At 38.2% G+C, this 23,680-nt stretch overlaps 1 protein-coding gene across 2 annotated transcripts in view; it reads left to right on the top strand.

Moving 5' to 3' along the window:
* Positions 1-20,682, top strand: part of LOC101747112 (titin) — a 37,845-nt gene extending 17,163 nt beyond the window's left edge. For both annotated transcript variants that reach the window (XM_012688821.4, XM_004924328.5), the window contains 9 exons: positions 181-259; positions 342-457; positions 1,257-1,486; positions 2,535-2,697; positions 3,425-3,567; positions 4,262-4,341; positions 6,422-6,487; positions 7,830-8,063; positions 15,708-20,682. In XM_012688821.4, coding sequence (XP_012544275.2) covers positions 181-259; positions 342-457; positions 1,257-1,486; positions 2,535-2,697; positions 3,425-3,567; positions 4,262-4,341; positions 6,422-6,487; positions 7,830-8,063; positions 15,708-15,842 — 1,246 coding nt within the window. In that variant the 3' untranslated portion in view covers positions 15,843-20,682. The remainder of the gene's footprint in view (positions 1-180; positions 260-341; positions 458-1,256; positions 1,487-2,534; positions 2,698-3,424; positions 3,568-4,261; positions 4,342-6,421; positions 6,488-7,829; positions 8,064-15,707) is intronic.
* Positions 20,683-23,680: the final 2,998 nt, after the last annotated feature.

Genomic DNA, 23,680 nt, shown 5'->3' with positions numbered 1-23,680 from the left:
AACATACGTCCGACGGGGGACACATCAAAGGAAAAACAAAATTGTTATTTTTACTTAATTCCGAGCATTTTCATATTTTTCTACCTTTTAAACCTTCTCTAGACTTCCACAAATAATTCAAGACCAAAATTACAGTCAATTGTTGTCGATCTATTTGTAAACTATAAATGTTGTATTCAGGATGAGGTCTCCGTCCCCTCCACGCCGGCCCCCCTCTCCGCGGCGCAGCCCCCCGCGGCGGCCCAGGGACAACGACGAGGTACCGTATCGCCACTAGTACTACATACGTTGGCTCGCTAACTTCTCCCCATCAGCTGGCTCTCACTGGTTATGTTCTGCAGGAGTCGGAGTACAAGCGCCGGGTTCGCGAGCAGGAGACCCTGAGGGAGAGGGTGCTCCGCGCCAAGGAGCTGAGGAGGAGGAGGAACGCGGCACTCAGTCGTCAGCCGCCGCAGAGGTACTCGCGCGGGACCAGCGGAGAACGATCCAGTCCTGCCCACTAATGCTTTCTGTTTGGGTGTCTGTTTGTTCTGGAATGCTTGTGTAGAGTTCCTTACTGCATCAGCTGTTAGACGCTACGTAATGAATAACGAACAGTAGAGAACACAGTAAGGCCGTCGGTGCGGCCCCTGGTGTGGGGGGTGGTCACCGGTATGTCGGGGGTGGCCTTCGACCAGCAAAACTAAAAATACTTTTTAGCGGGAATGCGAGGAGTGAAGTTGTGTGATTTGTTTTATTTTGTCTATTTAGTGTTTCTTCAGGTTTGAATGTGTAATAACGGTGGTTTATTAACTGTTTAATATCTGTGAAAGTGCACAAATGTGGGAAAATGAAACAAAGCCGCTGGACGTAACTTCTCGGGATCCTCCAAAAAGTCCACTAAAAAATCTCAGTAAATGACCCCCATTTTACTACTGAGATTATATTTCATCACATATCATCTCATTTCATTTCACTACATATTATACCTAATATTTCATAAATTAAAATAAGACATGACTTAAAGGTCTTAGTTATCAGGTCATAAAATCCTTATAAAAAAGCGAGACTAGAAACGGGTAAGTAGCTTTTTCGCTAGGTGTGGGGACTGCTCTCGGTACTAGCTCCGTCAGATCCGGGGTAGTGGTGACACTAGGTTCTTTACTGAAATAATTATAACATTGCATTACAATGAACCGTTTGGATCCACCGTTGGGTGATGTTTGTACACATCAACATCAGACTATGATTTACTTTAACTGTTTCAATCTTTACAGCAAGGAAGATGCAGATAGCAGAGACAAAGAGACGACCCCTCCAAAATCTGAAGAACCCCTCAAACCGGTCCCCCGGGTGGACCAGCCGACCAGCTCAGAGGAAATCAAACCGGACACCACCAAGAAGTCTCCAGAGAGGAAAACCGAGCTTGTAAAAAGAGCACCACCTCCGGCTGCGAAGGAACGGACCCCGCCCAGAGACGACGGCGCTGAGGTCAACTCTACCTGCGGTGAGTGACGTCACCCCCCTCGCCGGGTGTGATGCAGTATTAATTATTTTTTGAAATTGTGACTACGCCATACGTTGACATATAATTTATTTATTTATTAACATTGAAAATAACTGACTATTTAATACATTGAATGTTTTAAAACATGTGCTTACACGTTTTTATCTAAAAAGTTATTATACCAAATGGAAGTATTTCTAACAAGTGGTCATAAAAATTAGACAATTTTCCTGAATCAACTATTACTGAGGGAGAGTGAGTTCAATATATATTTGAGGATTTTGCGCATGTCAAAAGTTTTTGGCAAGTACCTAACCAAAACCGCCTATGACGTCACGCGTGACTGCTGAAACCGCACTTGAGACGTCAAGCCCATCGCACGCACAGCGGAGATACTAGCAGTACTGTTAGGCAGCAGATGTGTTTGTGGGGGAGTAGTAGAAGTTATATACGTATGCATACCCTCCATCTGGGTAACTTTGTCCCGCCATGCGAACAATTTTGTATGTATTGTCTTAGTTTTACTGGATATTAATAAAAAAAAAATGGATTTTCCGTGGGTTTTAAACGTTTACAATTGAAAGTTCAATAATTTTGCATGAGCACAGAGTGCAAATCTCACAAAACTGACAAAAAAATTGTGGGCCAATGTTATATTGAAAGCGGGTAGCGGTAACTTTCAGTATAAGAATTGGCAATACAATTTTGATGTATTTTTACATCCTTTTTTTTTATTGCATAGATAAGTGGACGAGCCCACAGCCCACCTGGTGTTAAATGGTTACTGGAGCCCATAGACATCCACAACGTAAATGCGCCACCCATCTTGAGATATAAGTTCTAAGGTCTCAGTATAGTTACAACGGCTGCCCCGCCCTTTAAACCGAAACGCATTACTGCTTCACGGCAGAAGGGTGGTGGTACCTACCCGTGCGGACTCTCAAGAGGTCTTACCACCAGTAATGGGTTCATGTTAAACGGAAAGCTTAAGTTACCCTGATGGATGCTACATCTAACTCCCATCTTAAAAACTTAATTTTCTTCACAGAGACATTGACCCCCCCTCCTCCGGGCGGGTCCCCCTCCCCGCCCCCCGCCACGCCCCCGCTGCCGCCGCTGCGCACCGACACGGACGACGAGCTCGACCTCATCCTCGAGGACATCGACGAGATCCTCAGCGACGACGACGACACCGGACGGTTCAAGGCCAAGTCAGTGCCGATGCAAGCCATTACGGATCCTCCCGGTCCACTAAACGGTGCTTTTAGGTACCTCAAGCACCGGCCATCGTAAATGAACCCTCAGACACAGCCCACTGAGTTTCTCGCCGGATCTTCTCAGTGGGTCGCGTTTCCGATCCGGTGGTAGATTCTGCGAAGCACGGCTTTTGCTAGGGTTCGCGTTACTGTTGCGGTAGGCAGCAGCTTGGCTCTGTCTCTGACATTGCTGAAGTTCATGGGCGACGGTAACCATTCACCATCAGGTGGACCGTATGCTCGTTTGTTTACAAGGCACAAAAAAGCAACGACGTCAGGTTTGAGCCCCGTGAGCTCACCTACTCGCCCGTTCACGCTGGTCTTTCAAGACCATCAGCTTAGGAATAAAAAAAATGCACGATAACTTGTCACCGATATGTCACGCGGTAGATAAAATTAGAATTGCCAATTGTATATTTATACTAACATGCAATAGTCTTGGAGGGGCGCAGTCACCTACCAGCCCCAGTCTACCCCAGTACCACCCGTGAAGTCCCCCGTCCCAACGATCACATCCCATGAGCTTGTATTCAATCTTGAAGTTCACCACAGCTGGTGTTGTAACGAGCCGGCTAGAATAGAATATAATTAGGTTGAATTAGTAAATGAGACGGCGCTCTATTGGGTAACGTCTGGTCACCACACTGAGGGAGGCTATATCGGCTTGTGTTGTCGCCAACAGATCGCAGCCAGAACCGGAGCCCAGCAAGAACCAGCTCGACCTCCGCTCCAAGCTGGCGCCGCGGAGCACCCTCACCCTCGCCGAGAGGAAGCAGGAGCGGCAGAAGATCATCTACAACGACGGCAGGGGCGACAAGAAAAACGGTATATATAGACAGACCGATAGACCACTGGACGTGTTGGCGTCCATTGTCAGTCTTGAATATTCGAGTGAAGAATCGCACATTTTTAATTATATTTATAAGGAATATAATGTTAGGTGCATGAGTGCTCTGAGGAATTGTTCGAGATGATACCGGCATCTCGTTTTACCATCGCACCGCCCGCCACCGGAGTAGAGTTCATCCATACTACCTGGAGCCACAGCGGTCATCCACAGTGCGTTTCCAGAGGTCTTTTTTGCCACGTACCATCCGGCTATGGAATGAGCTCCCCTCCACGGTGTTTCCCGAGCGCTATGACATGTCCTTCTTCAAACGAGGCTTGTGGAGAGTATTAAGCGGTAGGCAGCGGCTTGGCTCTGCCTCTGGTATTGCTGAGCGGAAAAAAAATCATGAAAAAAATTGCTGAACTTTTCTAATTCCTTACGCAATTCTCTCTGGGCGCCACTGGTGACCTTTATTTTTTGGGTGAACGAGCTCACAGCCTACCTGGTGTAAAGTGGTTGCTGAAGCTCATACACATCTACGACGTAAATGCGTGCGAACTCACAAGAGGTCCTACCACCAGTAAAACCTACCTTCCATACAATGTACGCCTGTCTCAATGAAATATAAAAATGGCTCTGTAAAGATTACTAGAGTCTGTGCTCAGTGGCTCACTCGGTCTGGTGTTGCAGACAAGTCGCCGCCCGCCAAGCCGCTGGTCTCGTCCACCAGGAGCGAGCCCGCTGACGTCGTGCCCAGGAAGATCGTTAAGGTGAGTGCCCGCTGCGGTCCCCGGGCCACTGGGCCACGCGAGCTTTCATGCAGGATAATACTCAAGGTGGATTCTAAAGGTGGTAGGACCTCCTGTGAGTCCGCGCGGGTAGGTACCAGCACCCCGCCTATTGCAGCCGTGAAGCAGTAATGTGTTTCGGTTTGAAGGGAGGGGCAGCCGTTGTAACTATACTGAGACCTTAGAACTTATATCTCAAGGTGGGTGGCGCATTTACGTTGTAGATGTCTATGGGCTCGAATAATCACTTAATATCAGATGGGCTGTGAATTCGTTTACCCATCTAAGCTATAAAATAAATAAATAAAACAAAAAAATACACCAAATCCTTTAGGAATAATATTTCGTACTCCTGGCGTGTGTGTACGCGTCAGTGGAGTAGCTGTAGGAACCGGGGGCTCTGCCTCAACGCCCCCCCCCCCCCACTATTGCCGCGTACGAAAGTGACTTAAAAACTATAATATGTACTTGAAATCGATCTAAGTTAGACCTCACTAGAGATAGACAGCTCATACATAAGTGTATAGTTATAAGTAACATTTTTACTTTATTTATTTATGTCTTTAAGAATTAAATTTATTTAGTATTGTAATGAAACGCACACAACATTAATAATACTGTCGGATAATTGGTTCAGTGATTTATTAATAACTACTAGCTGACCCGGCAAATTTTGTAGTGCCTCAATCGATAAATAAAAGACCTAAACCTTTGTATAAAATAAACTTACAACGATGTGGCTGTATGTTAAACTTTATGTGGCCCAACGGACGGGGGTCGAAGTGCCGCGCCCGGGGGCCGACATGCCGCATCTCGTCCCCCTGTACAATACGACCGACGTAACTTGGCGAGTCCGAACTTCGCGCAGAAGGCTGCGCACAAACGTTTTTAGGAACCAAATGGTGGTATGAGCAACGTGCGCGGGGCGGAGGTCTAGGCTAGGGATTGACTCTATGTAAACACAATCGTCCCTTTATTCAATCAAATATCACAATCGATTTTTATCGGTTTGGAATTTATTGATTTTTGTTTATATGAAATAATGAATGAAATAGATTTACAAACATATTGAATGTTGTCGTTAGTAAACGAGACTTCATCTTTAATAAAAAAAAAAACTAATAACACTTTATTTTCTTGGTTGAAAGACATGATTTAGTTGAATATCAGTTATTTATCAACAACTACTACAATAGGGACTGTTCGTGAATATTTTAAACCTCCTATAAAATGGAATATAAATATATATTTTTATATAAATTTTAATCAATTTGAAAAAAAATCGATTAAACAACATCCTCAAACACGCATATTGGACATCCCTTTTCTTGACATCGTATAAATTCGGTAATTCTCGGTATGCGGTAATGTGTCTCACTCACACGCTAGCATTAGTGTCGTGTTCGTGTCGCTATCTCTGTCTTGAGTACGGGCGGCTACAAAAGTTTTCATTGATTTGTTATTATTATACTGTTTTTGTTTAGTGCTCAGTTTTTTGTTTAGTTTTAAGATTGTTTGTGTTTAAATTTGTTTTAGTATTGAGTGTCCCTTGGCATTTATACTATTCGTTAACAAAGATGCCACCAAAGCATAATAGTGTTTTAAATCGACGGCCGACAAACATAATTTTTGATTTTTTTTTAAAAAGAAAAAGAAGAAGGCGTAAAGGATGTTGACAGTTTTATTTAGAGTTGCTAACGATCTGGTGTATCGCAACGCACAGTACAGCGGATCGCAACTGAAGGCAGTGTTCGGGCTTACTTTCGAATTAATTTAATTACGTTATTTTTACCGCTTTCTGTCTTAATTTATTATTTTTTTATTACCTCTCTTTAATTTATTACGTTATTTTTATAGCTTTCTCTCTCATAGTGTTTTGATATTCATTTTATTTGTACTTGGTCCCTGTATATGGAAATTTTAATTCGTATTTTGATTTTTAAAAATGAATGCTAATAACACTTTTTTTTACAAGTGTACATGCGCGAAAGTTGACCTGCGGCTATATTCAGACTCGCCAAGTTACGTCGGTCGTACTGTACTGAGCGCGTGGTGTCCGCAGGTGGCGCCGGCGGCGGAGGGCGCGGCCCCGCGGAACCGGCGAAGGATCGTTTTTGACACTAAAGAGGTGAGGCCTGTCCCAGTGAAGTCGGACTCTTCCGAACCCTAGTGAAAATTAAACTTATAGTTAAAGCTCTTTTTTTATTGCTTAGAGGTGTGGACGAGCTCACAGCCCACCTAGTGTTAAGTGGTAACTGGAGCCCATAGACATCTACAACGTAAATGCGCCAACCAGCTTGAGGTATAAGTTCTAAGGTCTCAAGTACAGTTACAACGGCTGCTCCGCCCTTCAAACCGAAACGCATTACTGCTGCACGGCAGAAATAGTCAGGGCGGTGGTACCTACCCGTGCGAACTCACAAGTGGTCCTACCACCAGTAAAGATTAAACAACTACATTATTAGGTTTCTATCAAGCAGATGGAATATAAATATTTCCAGTCTGATTAAAGGCTGGGTCAGCGTCGACCGCACGTTGTACTGACGACCTCATGTCTCAACACCGGCGGCCACACATTGTGATGTTTGTCTACTAAAGAAGACTCACAAATCGATTGATTATCCGTTAACGGTGCTTTTAGGTACCTCAAGCACCGGTCACCGTTCTCATCGAACCCGTCGTTTGCGACGAAGGGCTCGACGAGTGAATTAACTCTCAGATAGCCCACTGAGTTTCTCGCCGGATCTTCTCAGTGGGTCGCGTTACCCACCCGGTGGTAGATTCTACGAAGCACGGCTCTTGCTAGGGCCAGTGTTAGCAACTCTCCGGTTTGAGCCCCGTGAGCTCACCTACACGCGTTAGGGTGAAAGCTGAAATAGCCTCTCAAGGCTATCAGAATAGGAAAAAAAATATCGATTGATACCTATCTAAAGTGAAATATAAATTTTGTCAAATAATAGCTACTAGACGATGACCGAGCTTTGCTCGCTATTTTTTTTTTGTTGTTAAATAATATAAATAAACAATTCATTTTCTTGGTCTAACCTTTATTCGTAGGTCTAACCTTAACCAAACACTCATTGGCTTCGGCTGGCTTAACAACGCCATCTGCTGAAATAGCTTTAGTGTTATTGTGTCTTTAAAGCAGTTAGTTGCTCTCAATTATGAAAAACAGTATTATTATTCGCCAATAGATGTCGGGAAGAGTCATAAAGTTGATTATTGAAAACACGAATAAAACAACATTTTCCGAAAAAAAAACGTAGCTAGATCGATTTATCGCCCCCGAAATCCCCTGTATACTAAATTTTATGAAAATCGTTGGAACCGATTCCGAGATTCAGATTATATACATATATATTCATATACAAGAATTGCTCGCTTAAAGGTATAAGATAAGATATAAGGACAGCTTGCATTAGTGTGAAGGTTTAGTAGCGCCCAAGTAACGCAGTAGTGTTTGTGTGCAGCAAGAGAACCGCGACGACGACAAGAGGACGTTCTCGAACCGCCGCGTCATCCTGCAGCGGAAGGACAAGCCCCGCATTGAGATAAACAAGGAGGGGCTGGGGATGCTGAGCCGGGCGCTGCGTCGCGACCCCCCCGACCCCCCGCCGCCCGCCCCCCACGCCGCCACCGTCTCCAACCTGCCCTTCGGCATCACCGACACCAGGATCCGGACCCTCGCCGGCCCCCAGCTGCAGGTAAATGTGTTCTGAATCTCGCGAGGGGCGTGAAGGGACCTCAGGGGCGGAGTCCCCGGGCCCCAGCGCGCGGTTCTTAACTACGCTGTGACGTATGTTTTTTTAGCAGAAACAATGATCGAATACTCGTAGATTTTTGAGGTCCCAATACTTTTAGTGATTTTCATTAGGTATTCATTTTAGAAGATATATTTTTATTTCGGGTCTCCTCGGTGATGCATTGATTAATGTTTATAGATGGATTTAGGAATTGTCAGCTTATGTCAGTATTTCAAGATGAAAAATACAAAGTATAATGATTGAAAGGAAATTAGAAATGTTGGTGTGATAGTAGATTATGCTCGAACTGGCAACACCGGACGAGCGCTAATGGCAATTAACTCTCTCGTAGTCAGCTCTCGAATGCACTAACAGAAATATTTATTTTAAAAGCCAAAATATTCAAAAACTAGTTATACAATAAAACTTTGACGTATGTCAGTTTGACAGCTGTCATTGATGTTCACGAGATTGCAAAACTGCATTAAAAAATTATCTAAGTTCGCGTATATTATAGAAATTCTAGAGTTAATCAGATGAAAGAAACAAACTTTTGAATTCATCATCGTAAATCAGTTAAAAAAATTATTGAAAAATACACATTTGTTTTTTGCGAGTTTTAGAAATTAGAAATTGCCGTAAACATATAGAAAAAGTACTACCACCTCGAACCGGGCACTTTCAGCTCTGGACGTGAACACATTTTTAATGCGATTATAAAAGAAGCAAAAAAAAAAACATACGTGACATCGGGTTAAGTGAGACTAGTCTTAATATTATTTGTGTTATACAAATATATTATATACCATATATTTACTGTGTGAAAACTGTGATATTAGTATAAACATTTTATGAATAGACTTAATGGACAACCGGACAAGCTTTGATATTAAAAAAAAAATGTGTGCGTGTACTAGTGTACACACGTAAGAAGTGAAACTTGTTTATGGCCTTATTTTTCGAAAAATGATCTACATGCAACTTTCTAGAAATTGGTTAAATAAAGTTAAATTAGATAAAGTTTAAACAAAAGGATTTTATTATCATAGACATGAATACAAATAATACAATTATTTCACTTTACCTTTTTGCTACTAAGATTATTACAGCATTTTAATAATACATCTCTTTGATATCATAATACCCTGGTACTTTTCTTCCTATAAATTAATAATAATAGCACGGTCCACGTGGTGTTAAATGGGGTTCCTGAGGTTCGTGAAGTTTGACCCACCTTGAGACATGAGGTCGATTTCTCAAATCCGAAACCATGCTTCAGAACATACCGCCGTTAATTATTAATAAATCTCTTTGCTATCATAATACCCTGGTACTTTTCTTCCTATTATTTTACGTAATAACAGTAATAAATAGCACGGTCCACGTGATATTATTAAGTGGGCTCCCTGAGATTATTGGAATTACAAAATGATTTCCGTAATCCACCTGGAGACATGAGGTCAATTTCTCAAATCGGAATCCATACTTCAGAACATACAGCCGTTAATTAATAAAGAAGGCTGTACGTCAGAGTAAAGTTATAATAATACATCTCTTTGATATCATAATACCCTGGTACTTTTCTTCCTATTATTTTACGTAATAACAATAATAGCACGGTCCACGTGATATTAAGTGGGTTACCTGGGATTATTGCAATTACAAAATGTATTCCGTGACCCATCTTGAGACATGAGGTCGGTTTCTCAAATGCGCATCCATACTTCAGAACATACAGCCGTTAATTAAAAGATGGCGCGTAACGGAAAAATGTGACGCGTAACCGAAAAATGTGACGGTAAATTTTTTTCCAACGCCGATAAGGAAGTTTCACTTCAAAAATAATTATTATATAGCATAATATTTAAATTACAATCATTACAAGATATAAATCGCGAATGAAATCTAGTCCATTTAATGATTGAAATTTGTCGCATTAAACCAAACACAGACCACAAGGCATGTGTGCGGCCAATTCTATGTTGTTTAGGCTCTGTGGTCGGCACGTTTGTTTTGACCACGAATGACGTCACGCGCAACGAAACGCGTCTGTTTAGTGAAACTTGTCCAGTACTCTATTAACAGTGTTGATAGCGGCATTCAAAATCGCGCACGCGTCGTAAGAGATACAATAGATGATCATTGACTTAGTCTGAAATGTTCCATTCCTATTTTTATTGAGCCCATAGACATCTACAACGTAAATGCTGACACCCACTTTGTGATGTGAGCTCTAAAGTCCCAGTATTGTTACAACGGCTGCCCCGCCCTTCAAACCGAAACGTATTACTGCTTCACGGCAGAAATAGGCATGGTGGTGGTACCTACCCGCGCGGACTCTGAAGCGGTCTACAGTATACATCTTTCTACATCTCGCTGTTTGGAATAATTAATTTTCGATGTTTTATAAATACGATTTTTTTATGTTGGCAACACAATCTACTTACATGCTGTGATGTACCTATCATTTGTTTCGGCTGGTGGATTGTATTTTGTGTTGGGTCGCTGTCTAGCTTCAATGATTTAGAAAGGAGGCATTTTGTTTCTCTTGGCACACAATACTATAATACATACATGCTAATCGCGACCAGACTAGGGTTGCCACATGTTACAGTGTTGCCACACTAGAAACAGTTCTATATAAAATGATACATTTAGTAAACATTATTTATGACCGAAAGGACAAGGGCCACTCTCCATACATTGCACGGCAATTCTCCATACATTGAAGTTCAAGGACAGTAATGTAATTAAGTTTAAATAACAGACTATATGAGTCGTCTATTATCAAAGCCGGCAATCTGACTTTTGAACAATATTGGTAAATGAGAAAAACGAATTATTGACTTTGTATTCCATTGGCAGTCACAAAACTCTTCGGAACGACATCTTAGATAAATAACAGGTTAACTATTAACCTTTATTTAATGCAGGTTTTGAACCGTATTCTTTGAAGGAGACGATTATATTCAAATCAATCTGTATTGACATATCAATAACATTTTTTTGTCCAAATGCACAGATTGCCACCTTTGATAATAGACGACTCATATATCCCTTTTATTATAAACAAATTAAAATCAACATTGTGCATGGGGATACAGAGATATTTAAAAAAATAAGATAAGAATTTTAGGTTATATCATAAGATTTTGCTGTCACTACACTGACACTTTAATATCATCATCAGCTTAAATATTATTTATAATACTATACTTTATGACACAGATAATATCTTATATTAATTTTAAAATACATTTTAATAATATGTTAATATATTTTGCTAGTTTTTTGCAATATAATGTTTTTTTTAAGAAGATTTAATGTTTAAAATATAAATATATTTTACCTATGGCAACTCCTTCAATATTATCAATGTAGCTTAGTCATGCTCATTTCTTTTTATTTATGATTTTAACTATCCCACCATTAAAATACCCTTAAATTTTATAATAAGTATGTAAAAAGAAACCGTTTTTTTCTATAGATATTTCATTAATGTCCTTGAGAGGACGAGTAGCTGGGCCGAAGATGGCCCATGTCCGTGGGACGTTCGTTATCTGTTTTAAATCGAATGTGTACTCGGCTGACATCGAATACCGACTTCTAAATCCGGTTTGGTTGTTAGTGAGAGTTTTATAAGCAGTAGCAACCCTTTTCTCTGAGGACATTAGTCGCCTTGAGATGTCTCACCCCTAATAATGATAATAATTAATAACTGGGAAACACATCACGCAAGATCGTCCGGCCTCAATTTAGGATTCCCTGTGTTATATGTACCAGATATTGATAAACATATGTTTATATAGTTACATGTACATGTCTAAATATATAAATATATAGACAATAAATACACAGACAACGAACAAACATATCGGTTCATCACACTAATGTTTGTCCGATGTGGGAATTGAACCTATGACCCTCTGCGAGTCAGTCAGTGACTCCCATGTACTCCAAGCAAACCGCTCGTGTAATTGATGCGGTATTTGCCTCCAATGTCAGTGACATTGTCCGCTTTAAGCAAGTCCCAATTTCCAGACATTGTTATTGAACATGACAACGAAAATCTATCGCAATGAAATTAGTTATATAAAACATTCGCGGTTTTGAATGCTGAATCACATTTATATTATAATTGTAGCAACTATACATTATAAATTTGTTTTATCCAGCTGGTTACATATAGCAGCCTTAATTATTTGTATTCTAGTAGAAAGATGAAAATATTTGTTTATCTGTAATATTTTTATAACTTGGTCGAGTAATTTGTTTTAAACAATATAAATTCTCTGTTATTATTGATAATTAGATGAGATTGTGATAAGCTAGCATAAAAATACACGAATAAAGTTGTTTCTTTATGATCTATAAAATATATATGTCAAAAAATAGTCCTTTATATGTTTAAATAACAAAACCAGAGACTTAATACCGACCATTGATTAGTGTATTAATTTATATGATATATATTATAAATTCATCGGTATGTTTAAAATTTAATAAAAAGAGATGTCTTCTAGAATACAAAAGACAAGAGAATATGTATTAATAGTTATATACATTACATACATACGTTCTATAAATATAATATGTAACATTATTTAAATATTATTCTATTCTAGAACATGTTTTTTATATATAAATAATTGATTGTAAAGTTGTGCTATGATATTAAGTGCTTGTAATTTGTATATGTTGTATTATTTATAATACATAGGATTTGAATGTAATTTATGTTGTTTAAAACAGCTTACTGTATAGCCTATGTTGTATATAAGAGGAATTTTTGATACTTTTCATAAAGAGTTTTCTCTCTAACTTCTGTAATGAATTTTACAATACTGAGTTATTTAAATACAAGTGATATAGAATTAAGTTTGATATTCACATCGGTCCCCCCAACGGCGCGGAGTCTCCCTTATTTCCTTAAACCGTTGGCGTGAGGTATTGTGATGTCCTATCAGCAGCTTCGTGGAACACTCGACAGTGTCGATGTCTTTGGCCGGCTACTGAGCCTGACCACGGACTATGCCAAACATTTAAGGTTAGATGGGCCACTGTCTTGTGTCGTTGATACTGTTACGCGCTGGGGTTCGGGATAAATACAATTTCACCAAAGTACAACTTAAAACCTTATTCAACACTTAAAACACTAAAACACTCAACAAACACTTTAAAACTCTCAATCCGCTTGTTCCGCTTCGCTTCAGGTGATCCGTTCGCTGTTTCGCTTCGAGTAGTTCCGATTACTGACTGACTGCGTGCCATCCCTACAACGCTTTTATAGCCGATACCTCATCTCTAGAATTATCGAGAATATTCCACACATCTCTAGTAGTAGTTTCCGCTAACTGTCAATAGATGGCGTTATATTTCTCGAGCGTTCTAGACGCTACTAGATCCTTCGATATTCGTTCGACTATTCGGCGATAGATGGCGTTACTCTTACCGGCGTAACAATACCTTTAGTGTTCCTTCCGATCCATTAACATTATTATTAGATGCTTGCAACTCTAGAAGCAGACCTAAGGCTAAGTCTCTAAAGACCTCGCTAACTGTACGTGCAACCTAATCTATATATCAGCCCGCTGAGTTTCTTGTCGTCCGATCCGGTAGTAGATAGATGCCCCTCAGTTGTTAGGTCTCCTTTGGAGGTGCTCGGGCAGTTGTCAGCAAACCCTACCCCCTGTAGCCCTTGCGTGGTGTCCGCTGACTGTATGAAGTCTGCTAAAGGCTATCCTTTTTTTGCCAAAGAAAAAAATACCCCCCCCACATATTTTTTTTTCACCCAAAAACTCCAATTAGGGACTTTTGTTTTGTTTGCCGAAAAGGTATAAATGAAACAAGTATACTCAAACATCAAATACTTTTGATAATGATACTCGGATTTCATCCGAGAATCGAATCCGGATCCTCGGGCGAAGTAGTCACTTCGACCACTGTATAAGGCCAACAAAACTATTGTCTGATGTTATAAACTTGTTGCAATAGTTTGGCAGAAATAAAATAATGCAGTACTGTAAAATTCAATTGATTATGTGGTGTCAAAATATTTGATAATATGTAAATAATATTTTTATTATTATTTAAAAAAATATATATTCATGTATCGCTCAAGACTGAACACGTCTATTAGATGTATTTTTAATATAACATTTTGAAGGCGTTTCTCAAAGAAATTCCTTCAAAGATATTTTTATATCAAAGTTAAATGAAATGGCAACATTGGGTCTTGCGTGCCCTCCACCCCTGGCTCCCTGTCCGGGTCAGAACTCACTACCCATGTATACAGCGTCTGAATCAGTTAACTCTAGTCATTTACTGAATAAATATATGTATACCTTTATAAGAATAAAATGATCATGTGTGTTTTCTAAGACTGAAAATTAATATTGAATAATTTTTGCGTGTTCGTTTTGTAGAATTTCTTGTAAAATAAAATTTATTTGTACTATTTTAAAATAAACGAATTCTTAGTGTATTTTATTAAATTAATGAAGAAAATAATAATAATGTGCAATGAAATATCTTGGTGAGTTGACCGTTGTAAATTGTATAACAAATTATGTGCTTTAATTTATATTTACATGTTGCTAGATGTACTGTTTATATCATATATCAAGATGTTTGTTAAAATGTCTTTAAAAATATTTATAATTTGAAAATATCATATTGAACAAAATGAACAAAATGTATTTACCGATGTGTGAGTATGTAAAAATGTATCTATCAAAGTATGTTGAAGCCGCTTTGTCCTCATCGCAGCTAATATCATTGTACTTTATATATAAAAATATTATACATTAGATTCTATGTAAAGATATTCTGTGTATAAAAAAATATTTTTGTACGTACAAATATTACATTAATGTAAAGGTTTCTTTAAAAGTACTTTTACGGTTTAATCACGTTTTTCTAATGGTCATAAATTTTTTTTTCTGACATTTCTAATGTTCTAAATTAAGCTCGTGTTTGTAATCACATTATATTATTATAAATCTGACGTTTTGTATACTTAACAGTTGTCATGGTCACCAATGATCACTAGATTAAACCGTAAATTTAATTTTAATTGTGTCTCGTGTATGATACGAATGAAAATACAATTTGAAATTTGTTTGAAGACACAATCACAAAGAATGTGTGGCTGATTGAACTCTGTAACAAGCTTAAAGCCATAAGCGGTTAAAAGTTTATTCTAACTTACAATAATCATTGTAGAGGTTTGTGTACGTGCACAAATAAATCTAATATAAATCTGTATATATTTATATAAGCGATACGATCGGATAATAGTTCAATAAGGAATCTTGTAAATATATACTAATTTATAAATCTACAGTGGTTTTTACGGATGTTCCGTTATAACTACTGAACGCTGCATCCGATTGACTTGAAACTTGGTATCCATGTAGAAAATACATGTACTTAATGGATATGCTAATATTTATATACGAATGTTGGACTCCTTAATAATAATGACAATAAGTAATAATGTTAATTTTAAATGCCCTGCGAAGCGGGCGAGTAAGGCTTGTATATGTATATAGATATATAAACATGAATCTGTCGGTTTATCTGAACGACCCGGATTGCTTCCAGACGTTGGTACTGGATAAGGAAGAGCGCACAGCGAAGATAACGTTCAAGACCAAAGAAGCCGCGGAGATGTTTAAAAGGAAATTTAACAACAAAATGGTGGCGGCCAGCCGGCTCACCGTCGCACTGCTAGAGTGACGCGCGACCGTCCAGACCAGCGGTCGGGGAACTTTTCTAATTATTACCCCAAAATACTTTTGTGTAAGTTGATATTGGTAGGCATGGTAGGCAGCGGCTTGGCTCTGCTCCTGGCATTGCTGAAGTCCCTGGGCGACGGTAACCACTTACCATCCGGTGGGCCGTACGCTAGTCTGACTACAAAGGCAATAAAAAAAAATACCCCATGGCGAAGAACAAAAAAAAAACGAAATCGCTTCTTTTTAGCATCTTTCATATTATAGCCCCCATGATAATTTTGAAAAGACAAACAATAACTAAAATTTTAACGATTCTAAAAAAGTTTCACTTCAATATATACTTTTTACTCACAAAAGTTTCATTTTACCCCATTTGGGGTAATTTACCCCGGTTCCCCGACCGCTGGTCTAGACGGTGACCGTTCGAGCTGCGCCTAGTCCGATGGTGACAGAAGTGGGGGGGCAGGAAGGTTGGGGGGTGTCGCTAATTCTCAAAAGTCGCGCCTAAAATCATTGACAATATAGTGTCGGTAGTTAATTAAACGAAGACTATAAACAAAACTCCGGTTAAAAACAACTGCCCCTCCAATCAAACAAGCTCAAACGGTCACCGTTATTCAAACGTGTCCTATGAAGCATTGATTGTAACAACGTCACGTCTTGTAAATATAATGTTAGTTGTTTTTTTATTTTTTTCATTTCAATTGTATTGAACCAGTAATGCTTAAGCACTTCACTTTCGTTTCAGTGCTTCGAGATTATACAGGGTGTCCCATAATGGGTATAGCAAGCCGAAAAGTGGTTATAGGATATCAATAATGGATATCACGTTAAAAATATAAAAAAAAACATATACTATTACATAGTCGTAATTAGTAGTTTTATACAAAAAAACTTATTAATTGTTTGAACACTTTGATGACAACCCTGAATTTATACAACCAAAAGCTCCATTGGGCTTTCATTCGTTTAAACTTGTCAGAACGAGATAAACGAATTTGTTATGTGTTTAATTGTCTAACTCTATCATTTCTTATATTAATAAGTGCATAAGGCTCGAAAATTTAAAACAAATTTCATACTTATCGCGGAGAATGTTACTAAATTTAAAATTAATTGCTAAGATAAAAAAAGCTGTTTGATGTGCCGATACCGTCTGAGCGGCCAGCGGTGCCGGCGGTGTGTTTGTGCGTATTTCAATCGGCTGACATCTTGTGACCGTTTTTAAATAAAAAATATATAAAAAAATCGCAACAATTGATATGTAGCCATCCTTATTTTTACTACTAATCATATTACGGTATCTTATGTAAAGTATAATACAAGGGCTGGCAGAAGAATATTTTGTTCGTAGTGTTCAAGAACACTTTATTCCCTAATTATTTACTTGAAAACTTTCATCGAATATTATACAACACTACAGTTTTCAGATTAATCTTCCCACTGTGGGACACCCTGTATAGTACTATAGTTAACTGTAAGATTTATTTAGGTTATGATTTTTTTATCTATTGTTGAAGTTGAGAGAAGCAAGCATCTTGTTGAGATCATCTGGAAAATTAGTAAAATTTCTGTAAAATCGTCCAGCAGTGACAGATGTCAAAATTGGCAGCTGTCAATGTACTCTACAACAAACAATGTAGACTTCAGAGCAGTTTGTGCATTGTACTTTGACTAGTGAGAATTGTGCGCTTCAATGTTTGTTGTACTTAAATCAGTAAGCAAGCGCCATTGCTTGAGTTTTCAATTTAAGGAATTACTATTGTTTAGTAGTTATTTTTGTGTAAAGGTATTGTTTAAAAAAAAAGATGCATTTTATCCCAATTTTTTGACCTCGCATATCGAAAACATTCATTACTGGATCAATACAAGCACATTTAAGAATCTTGGTGCATTCTGAACGCGCTCGAAGTGGTGGAGACGCGCTTGCGTCTGGTTACTGCGTAGTTCCCAGTGACACGGGCCACTGGGCATCAGTTCCGATGGTCATGTCACTGTCATGGGCGAACGATATATTTAAACCGGTCAGTCAATTTTGTGCAGTGAAAGATTAATTACACAACTATTATACTGCTAACTCATCGAGCTTTGATTGAAGTGCGCGTGTTCTTGTATGAAATTTTGCGATTTTAATTAATATAGAAATATCAGTTTGGTATACAGGGTGTATTGTGACCAGATCCAGAGTCGAAACTGGACTAAATCGCTATGTAAGATTTATTTTATTTAGATTTATTACTGGTGGTAGGACCTCTTGTAAGTGCGCGCGGGTAGGTACCACCACCCCGCCGATTTCTGCCGTGAAGCAGTAATGCGTTTCGGTTTGAAGGGCGGGGCAGCCGTTGTAACTACATATATTGCGACCTTAGAACTCATATCTCAAGGTGGGTGGCGGCGTTTACATCGTAGATGTCTATGGGCTCCGGTAAACACTTAACACCAGGTGGGCTGTGAGCTCGTCCACTCATCTATACAATAAAAAAAAAAAGATTAATTTAGTTCCTAAACCAAGAAATGTGGGTAGTATTTGTAGGTTTCATGAGAGGTTAGTGTGATCGAGCATTGTAGCAAGAGTGGCCATGGTATACGCGCTATAGACCCGGGTCAACACCTAGATATGCAAATATAAATGGTTTCATTAAACAGGTTTAAACTAACGATTTCTTATTTTATTGGGTTCGCAATACTTAAACTCTGTTGCAAGTGCCGTGTTGCCCTATCGAAATATTGGAAATATTTTATTAGAAAATTGAGAGATAAGAAAAATTTCAACTTTATAGTATGAACATTATGACCTCAGTTATAATGTCGCATTTCGTTCTTTTGCGCGAACACTAAATAATTGGGCAATTATAAAGTAAAAGTATCAGTGTTATCTGGTGTAGGGTCTGATACACCCTGTATACGACAAGTTAGAATTTTAATTCGTACGTTTACGTCGTAAGCAACTAATTTTATTGTAGTTTTTACGTCACGATTTTACGCATTTAAATGGAGTTTATCGTTTGGTGTTTGATTAATTAATATTGATAATAGTTTTATTATAGTTTAAGTTTATACTTATATGAATATGTTTTGTGATTATTGATTGGAAAATGGTACATACTTTCTCGGTGATATGGTTGTTTTAATTCGGTTCTCTTATTTTCGTTAGTGTTTTATCAATAGTACCTACTGAGAAATCGATTTCACGTCATATAAAATTTTTCGTGTAAATGAGATTGCATTTTATTATTCCATAACAATCGTGTTAAAAGGAGTCATGAATATTGAAGACAAAGTTCATGTATTTATTAATTTTTCAGTCTCATTTTGAAAGCGTTGATAGCCTTAAATTAAATAAAATTGTTTGTTTTTTTTACTTTTCTATTTCAATTAAAAATAGTTCGGTTTGTCTAAAATCTGTCTTTTTATTATATATCCATATATTTCTCCTTAGAGGACTGAAATTAGTGTACAAGTTAACTAAAATGTTATCGAAATAGAAACACGCAACGCTTTTTTATACTATTTTAGTGTAGATACATTATAATTATCCGGAACCTTCATAGTGTTTTTTTTTTAAATTAGATTTTTACCATTTTAAAACTACCCGCTCAAATTTTGTGTACATCGGCAACTTGAGTTTTTAATAGTGAAACAAGAATGTCGAATATTATGTATGTACCAATAAGTATAGGGTGGGTACAAGGGAACTATTCTCGAAACTGAATAGGGGAATAAATTTTAACATTGTCGAGGAAATATAGATTTGTTGAGAAAAATTATTTGTTGGGGTATTATTGGTAGGTTCACAAATCCCGTATCTGTGTACTAAGTGCGAGTTTTTTAACGTTCTCGATAGCGTAAAAGTTAACTCAAAATTTGTATGGAGTTGGAACAGCGCTCCTAGCGGCAAACATAGGCAAACGTTCCAACTCCATACAAATTTTGAGTTAACTTTTACGCTATCCAGAACGTTAAAAAACTCGCACTAAGCACACTGTCATGTTAAATATTGGTCGCCCGCGTGTCGAGTCGTGTGTAGCATTAGCAGGAGTGTGTATAAACAGGCGCCTTCATTTTGGGAATGGTTCCCTTTTCTACCCCCTAACTTTACTGCATAGGATAATAAAGGCGTAACTAATTACACTTTGCTAATTTTCATTATTCACCCGAGGCTCGGCCGAAAAGTAAAGTAAAGGTAATCTAGACTACTCGTAATTGTAACACAATTATGTTAACTGTCGTAATTGTTACCGAGTAGGTAGTGTTTTTTTGTGTGTAATTGCTTATACATTCAAGAATGTTGTCAAGTGAAAATATTATTCTGTTCTGACAAAACTAAACTATTTGAGGAATTATTCCTTTAAATTTAGACGGAAATTGTTTTTTAAATTTAAGTGACAGTTTTTTTTTTGTGAAATTACCATAAATATTTTTTAAGCATAATTTGTTTATTCGTAGCATTAAAAAAAATAAAAATTATGTAAAAACGCAATTGTTTTAATCTTACGTTCGTGCGTAGAATGGGTATGACCTTAATTAAATAAAAAAAACGATCTCAAAAATAAAATGGTGAATTTTATTCATATAAAATTGTGTTTTGTTTTTAAAATTTATATGTAGAAAATGGACGTGTGTGTGTAACTAAATCAAGACGAATTGTGACGTCACAACTGCTAGTGACATTTTCTATATATAAAATAATATATATGTTTTTACATTGCTTTACCCTTGTTGTATCAATTATTTCCATTATTTACATATTTAAATGTTAAAACTATATAAAATATATATTTTAACGGGTCACATCAATAAAGACTGAGTCGATTTAAAGTGAAAATAAATTATTTTTGATATTCACTGTCTTTTATTTGTAACTGATGTTCTAGTTCACAATAACATTGCACAATCATAAAGGTGCAGTTGCGCTTCGCTTCACATTGTGGTTTCGAACGAGCTCACAGCCCACCTGGTGTTAAGTGGTTACTAGAGCCCATAGACATTTACGACATAAATGCGCCACCTAGGAGTGGGTAATATCGGTTTTGCCGCGTATCGAATCGTATCTATATATCGAGTATCAATATCGGATATTGAATCTATATATTTTCTGAATCTATATATTGATGGATGCTAGTAGATTTTCTCGATTCATGATATTTGAGATTTGAAACGATACGCTGATATAATATCGTAGTAGATATAGATTTAAGTCAACGTTATACGGTTGGTTTTCTGATATCAATTTATAACATGATTTTAAAGTAATAAAAAGAACATGAAAATAAAAATATCAAAAAAACTTTCCTTCATGCTTTTACCAGGCTTAGGACTGGCTACATTATTTTCAGTTTTTAGTATTTTGTCTTAATTTAAAATTACAAAATATACCAAAAGAGTGTAGATTTCAAAAGTTTAATACAGACACAAGAAATAAACTAATTATTTGGATTCAACTAAAAATAGAAAAATGTGTACTTTAAAAATCAAACAAAAAACTTTTAAGTATTTATAAACACTTGTCCAAAAATTCTAGTTCAAGGTCAAAGCGCGTGAAATTAAATTCAACAATGCAAATAGGCTATACTGCATTCAAGTTAGGGTCGAAAGTTGAAACTTCTTTCCTAAATTGTATCCTGCTGATACGCTAAGAATAATCTACAAACACATGGACTTAAATATAAGGTTTACAATTGTATGGATAATGCCTGTTTCTGTTTCATTCATCACATGATATCCCTATCGTGCGCTCACTCACTCTGGCCGATTCGATACGAACCAAACGAATATTGCTGATATTCACGAATCGGTACGATATGCCGATGCGCATCACATCGAGCAATATCGTGTATCGGCTGATATCGTTATATAGATTTCGATTCACGAATCGGTACGATATGCCGATGCGCATCACATCGAGCAATATCGTGTATCGGCTGATATCGATATATAGATTTCGTGCGGGGCGATATCGGATTCAACGATATTGCTGCGATATATAGATATTGAATCTATATACGATTTATATCACCCACTCCTAGCGCCACCCACCTTGAGATTAAGGTCTGCCCCACCCTTCAAAACAAAATCTATTACTGCTCACAGCAGAAATAGGCAGGGCGGTGGTACCTACCCGCGCGGACTCAAGAGGTCCTACCACCAGTAATTACGCAAATTATCATTTTGCGGGTTTGATTTTTATTACACGATGCCCATCAAATTCGCCCAGGGAAATATGGATTGATGCTGTCTAAGAGTTTTTTAGATTATTTATAACAATAATTATTTCTTTTATTCTATTGGAAAATGTACCTAATGTAATAAAATCAAAGCTCGGTTCAAAAGATCCGCAACATATTCAAGACATAGACCTCATGTTGCGCTGTTGCCTGTGGTCCCTGATCACCAAATAACAGTCTATTGCAAAAAAGGCCATAAAATATGTTCGATTCTCTTGACACAAAATATTTAAAATGCAGTAAACTCTGTGACATTTAGGCGCGTCACATACCGATATATTCGTATCGCGTCTAAGAAGGTTTCTCACAAAAGTACACTAGTTGAGTAGTTTCCCAGGGCGGCTCCAGCTCCTGTATTCACGTGTTTCCATATTGTATTGTATTTGGAGTTCCGCGGACTCAGCGAGCATCGACGTCACAAGATCCCGCAGGTCATTGACTTGCGCAACAACTGATTTCCAAATGTTCAAATTACATTGCGTGCGCCGCAACGTATAGTAATGCTGTAGGTAAATCAGACTCCCCGAATCCTGATCACGCAGGAGCAAGTCACCGTCGTCGCCGTAGACACGTCCTTACGGATCCATCAGATATAATAACTCTTGCATTAGATACATTCAGCTCTAACTCTAGGAGAGAAGGCTTAGAGATCCCGGTAACCGTACTCGTCGAACTCGACAAAGAGTTCGACGTGCAACCTAACCCGTGCATCAGCTTGCTTAGTTTCTCGCCGGATTTTCTCAGCGGGTCGCGATTCCGTTCCGGTAGTAGATTCGTTCGCGAAGCAGCTGCTCTTGGTTGTTAGGTCTCCTTCGGAGGCGCTCGGGCAGCTGTTAGCAAATCCCACCCCTCCTGGCTGAGCCTTCGCTCGCCCATATGTCCTGGTGAAACTGGAAAGGCCTCCGGGCCACCAGTAATACTTCCATCATAAAAAAATACATGTGTGCAATTCACACGTGGTAGAAGTGAAACCTTCAAAAACTAAAATACAATTCTCCTAAATGTCTAAGTATATGTACAATTTTGTCATTAGTAAATAATTGTAAATCATCATTTATAGTATGAGGTAGCGCCCTCTGTGAATTGATATTTTAACTTCACGTATAATCCTAAATTAAAATTCACTACAAGAGCTTTCATACACTCTTATTTTTAGTCGAATACTTCATTGCTGAAGGTCGTGTCCTTGAAAGCCCTTTGTGGCTCTTTGTACCCTCAGCTTCCATTTGCTTCGGTTTTCGGCTTCTCTCAGAGCGTTCGCAACAGAGAGTCCAGTGAGCGCAGTTATCTGATCCGACCAACGGTTTGGTGGCCGGCCGGCGGGTCTTTTCCCTTCTACTTTGCCCACCACAATCAATCTTTCAAGGTTGTCTGGTGGCCGCCGAGAAATATGACCAAAGTAACGAAGAACCTTCTGGTAGCAAATCGTTACACACGTTACGTACACACGTCAGAATTAAAAAATCTCATAGATGGCGCTGTATTAAAAAACACTACACTGAGAACGTCTAACGTGTTCTATCTCATTCTCTCGGCGGCTGAATCCTATACATTTATGTGTTTGTGTCTCTATGGACTTATTTTTTTGTTTCATCGAGTTTCAAATCACAACGAT

Source organism: Bombyx mori, chromosome 28, assembly GCF_030269925.1.
Source record: "Bombyx mori chromosome 28, ASM3026992v2".
Taxonomy (NCBI): Eukaryota; Metazoa; Arthropoda; class Insecta; order Lepidoptera; family Bombycidae; genus Bombyx; species Bombyx mori.
This window is presented reverse-complemented; position numbering and strand designations above follow the sequence as displayed.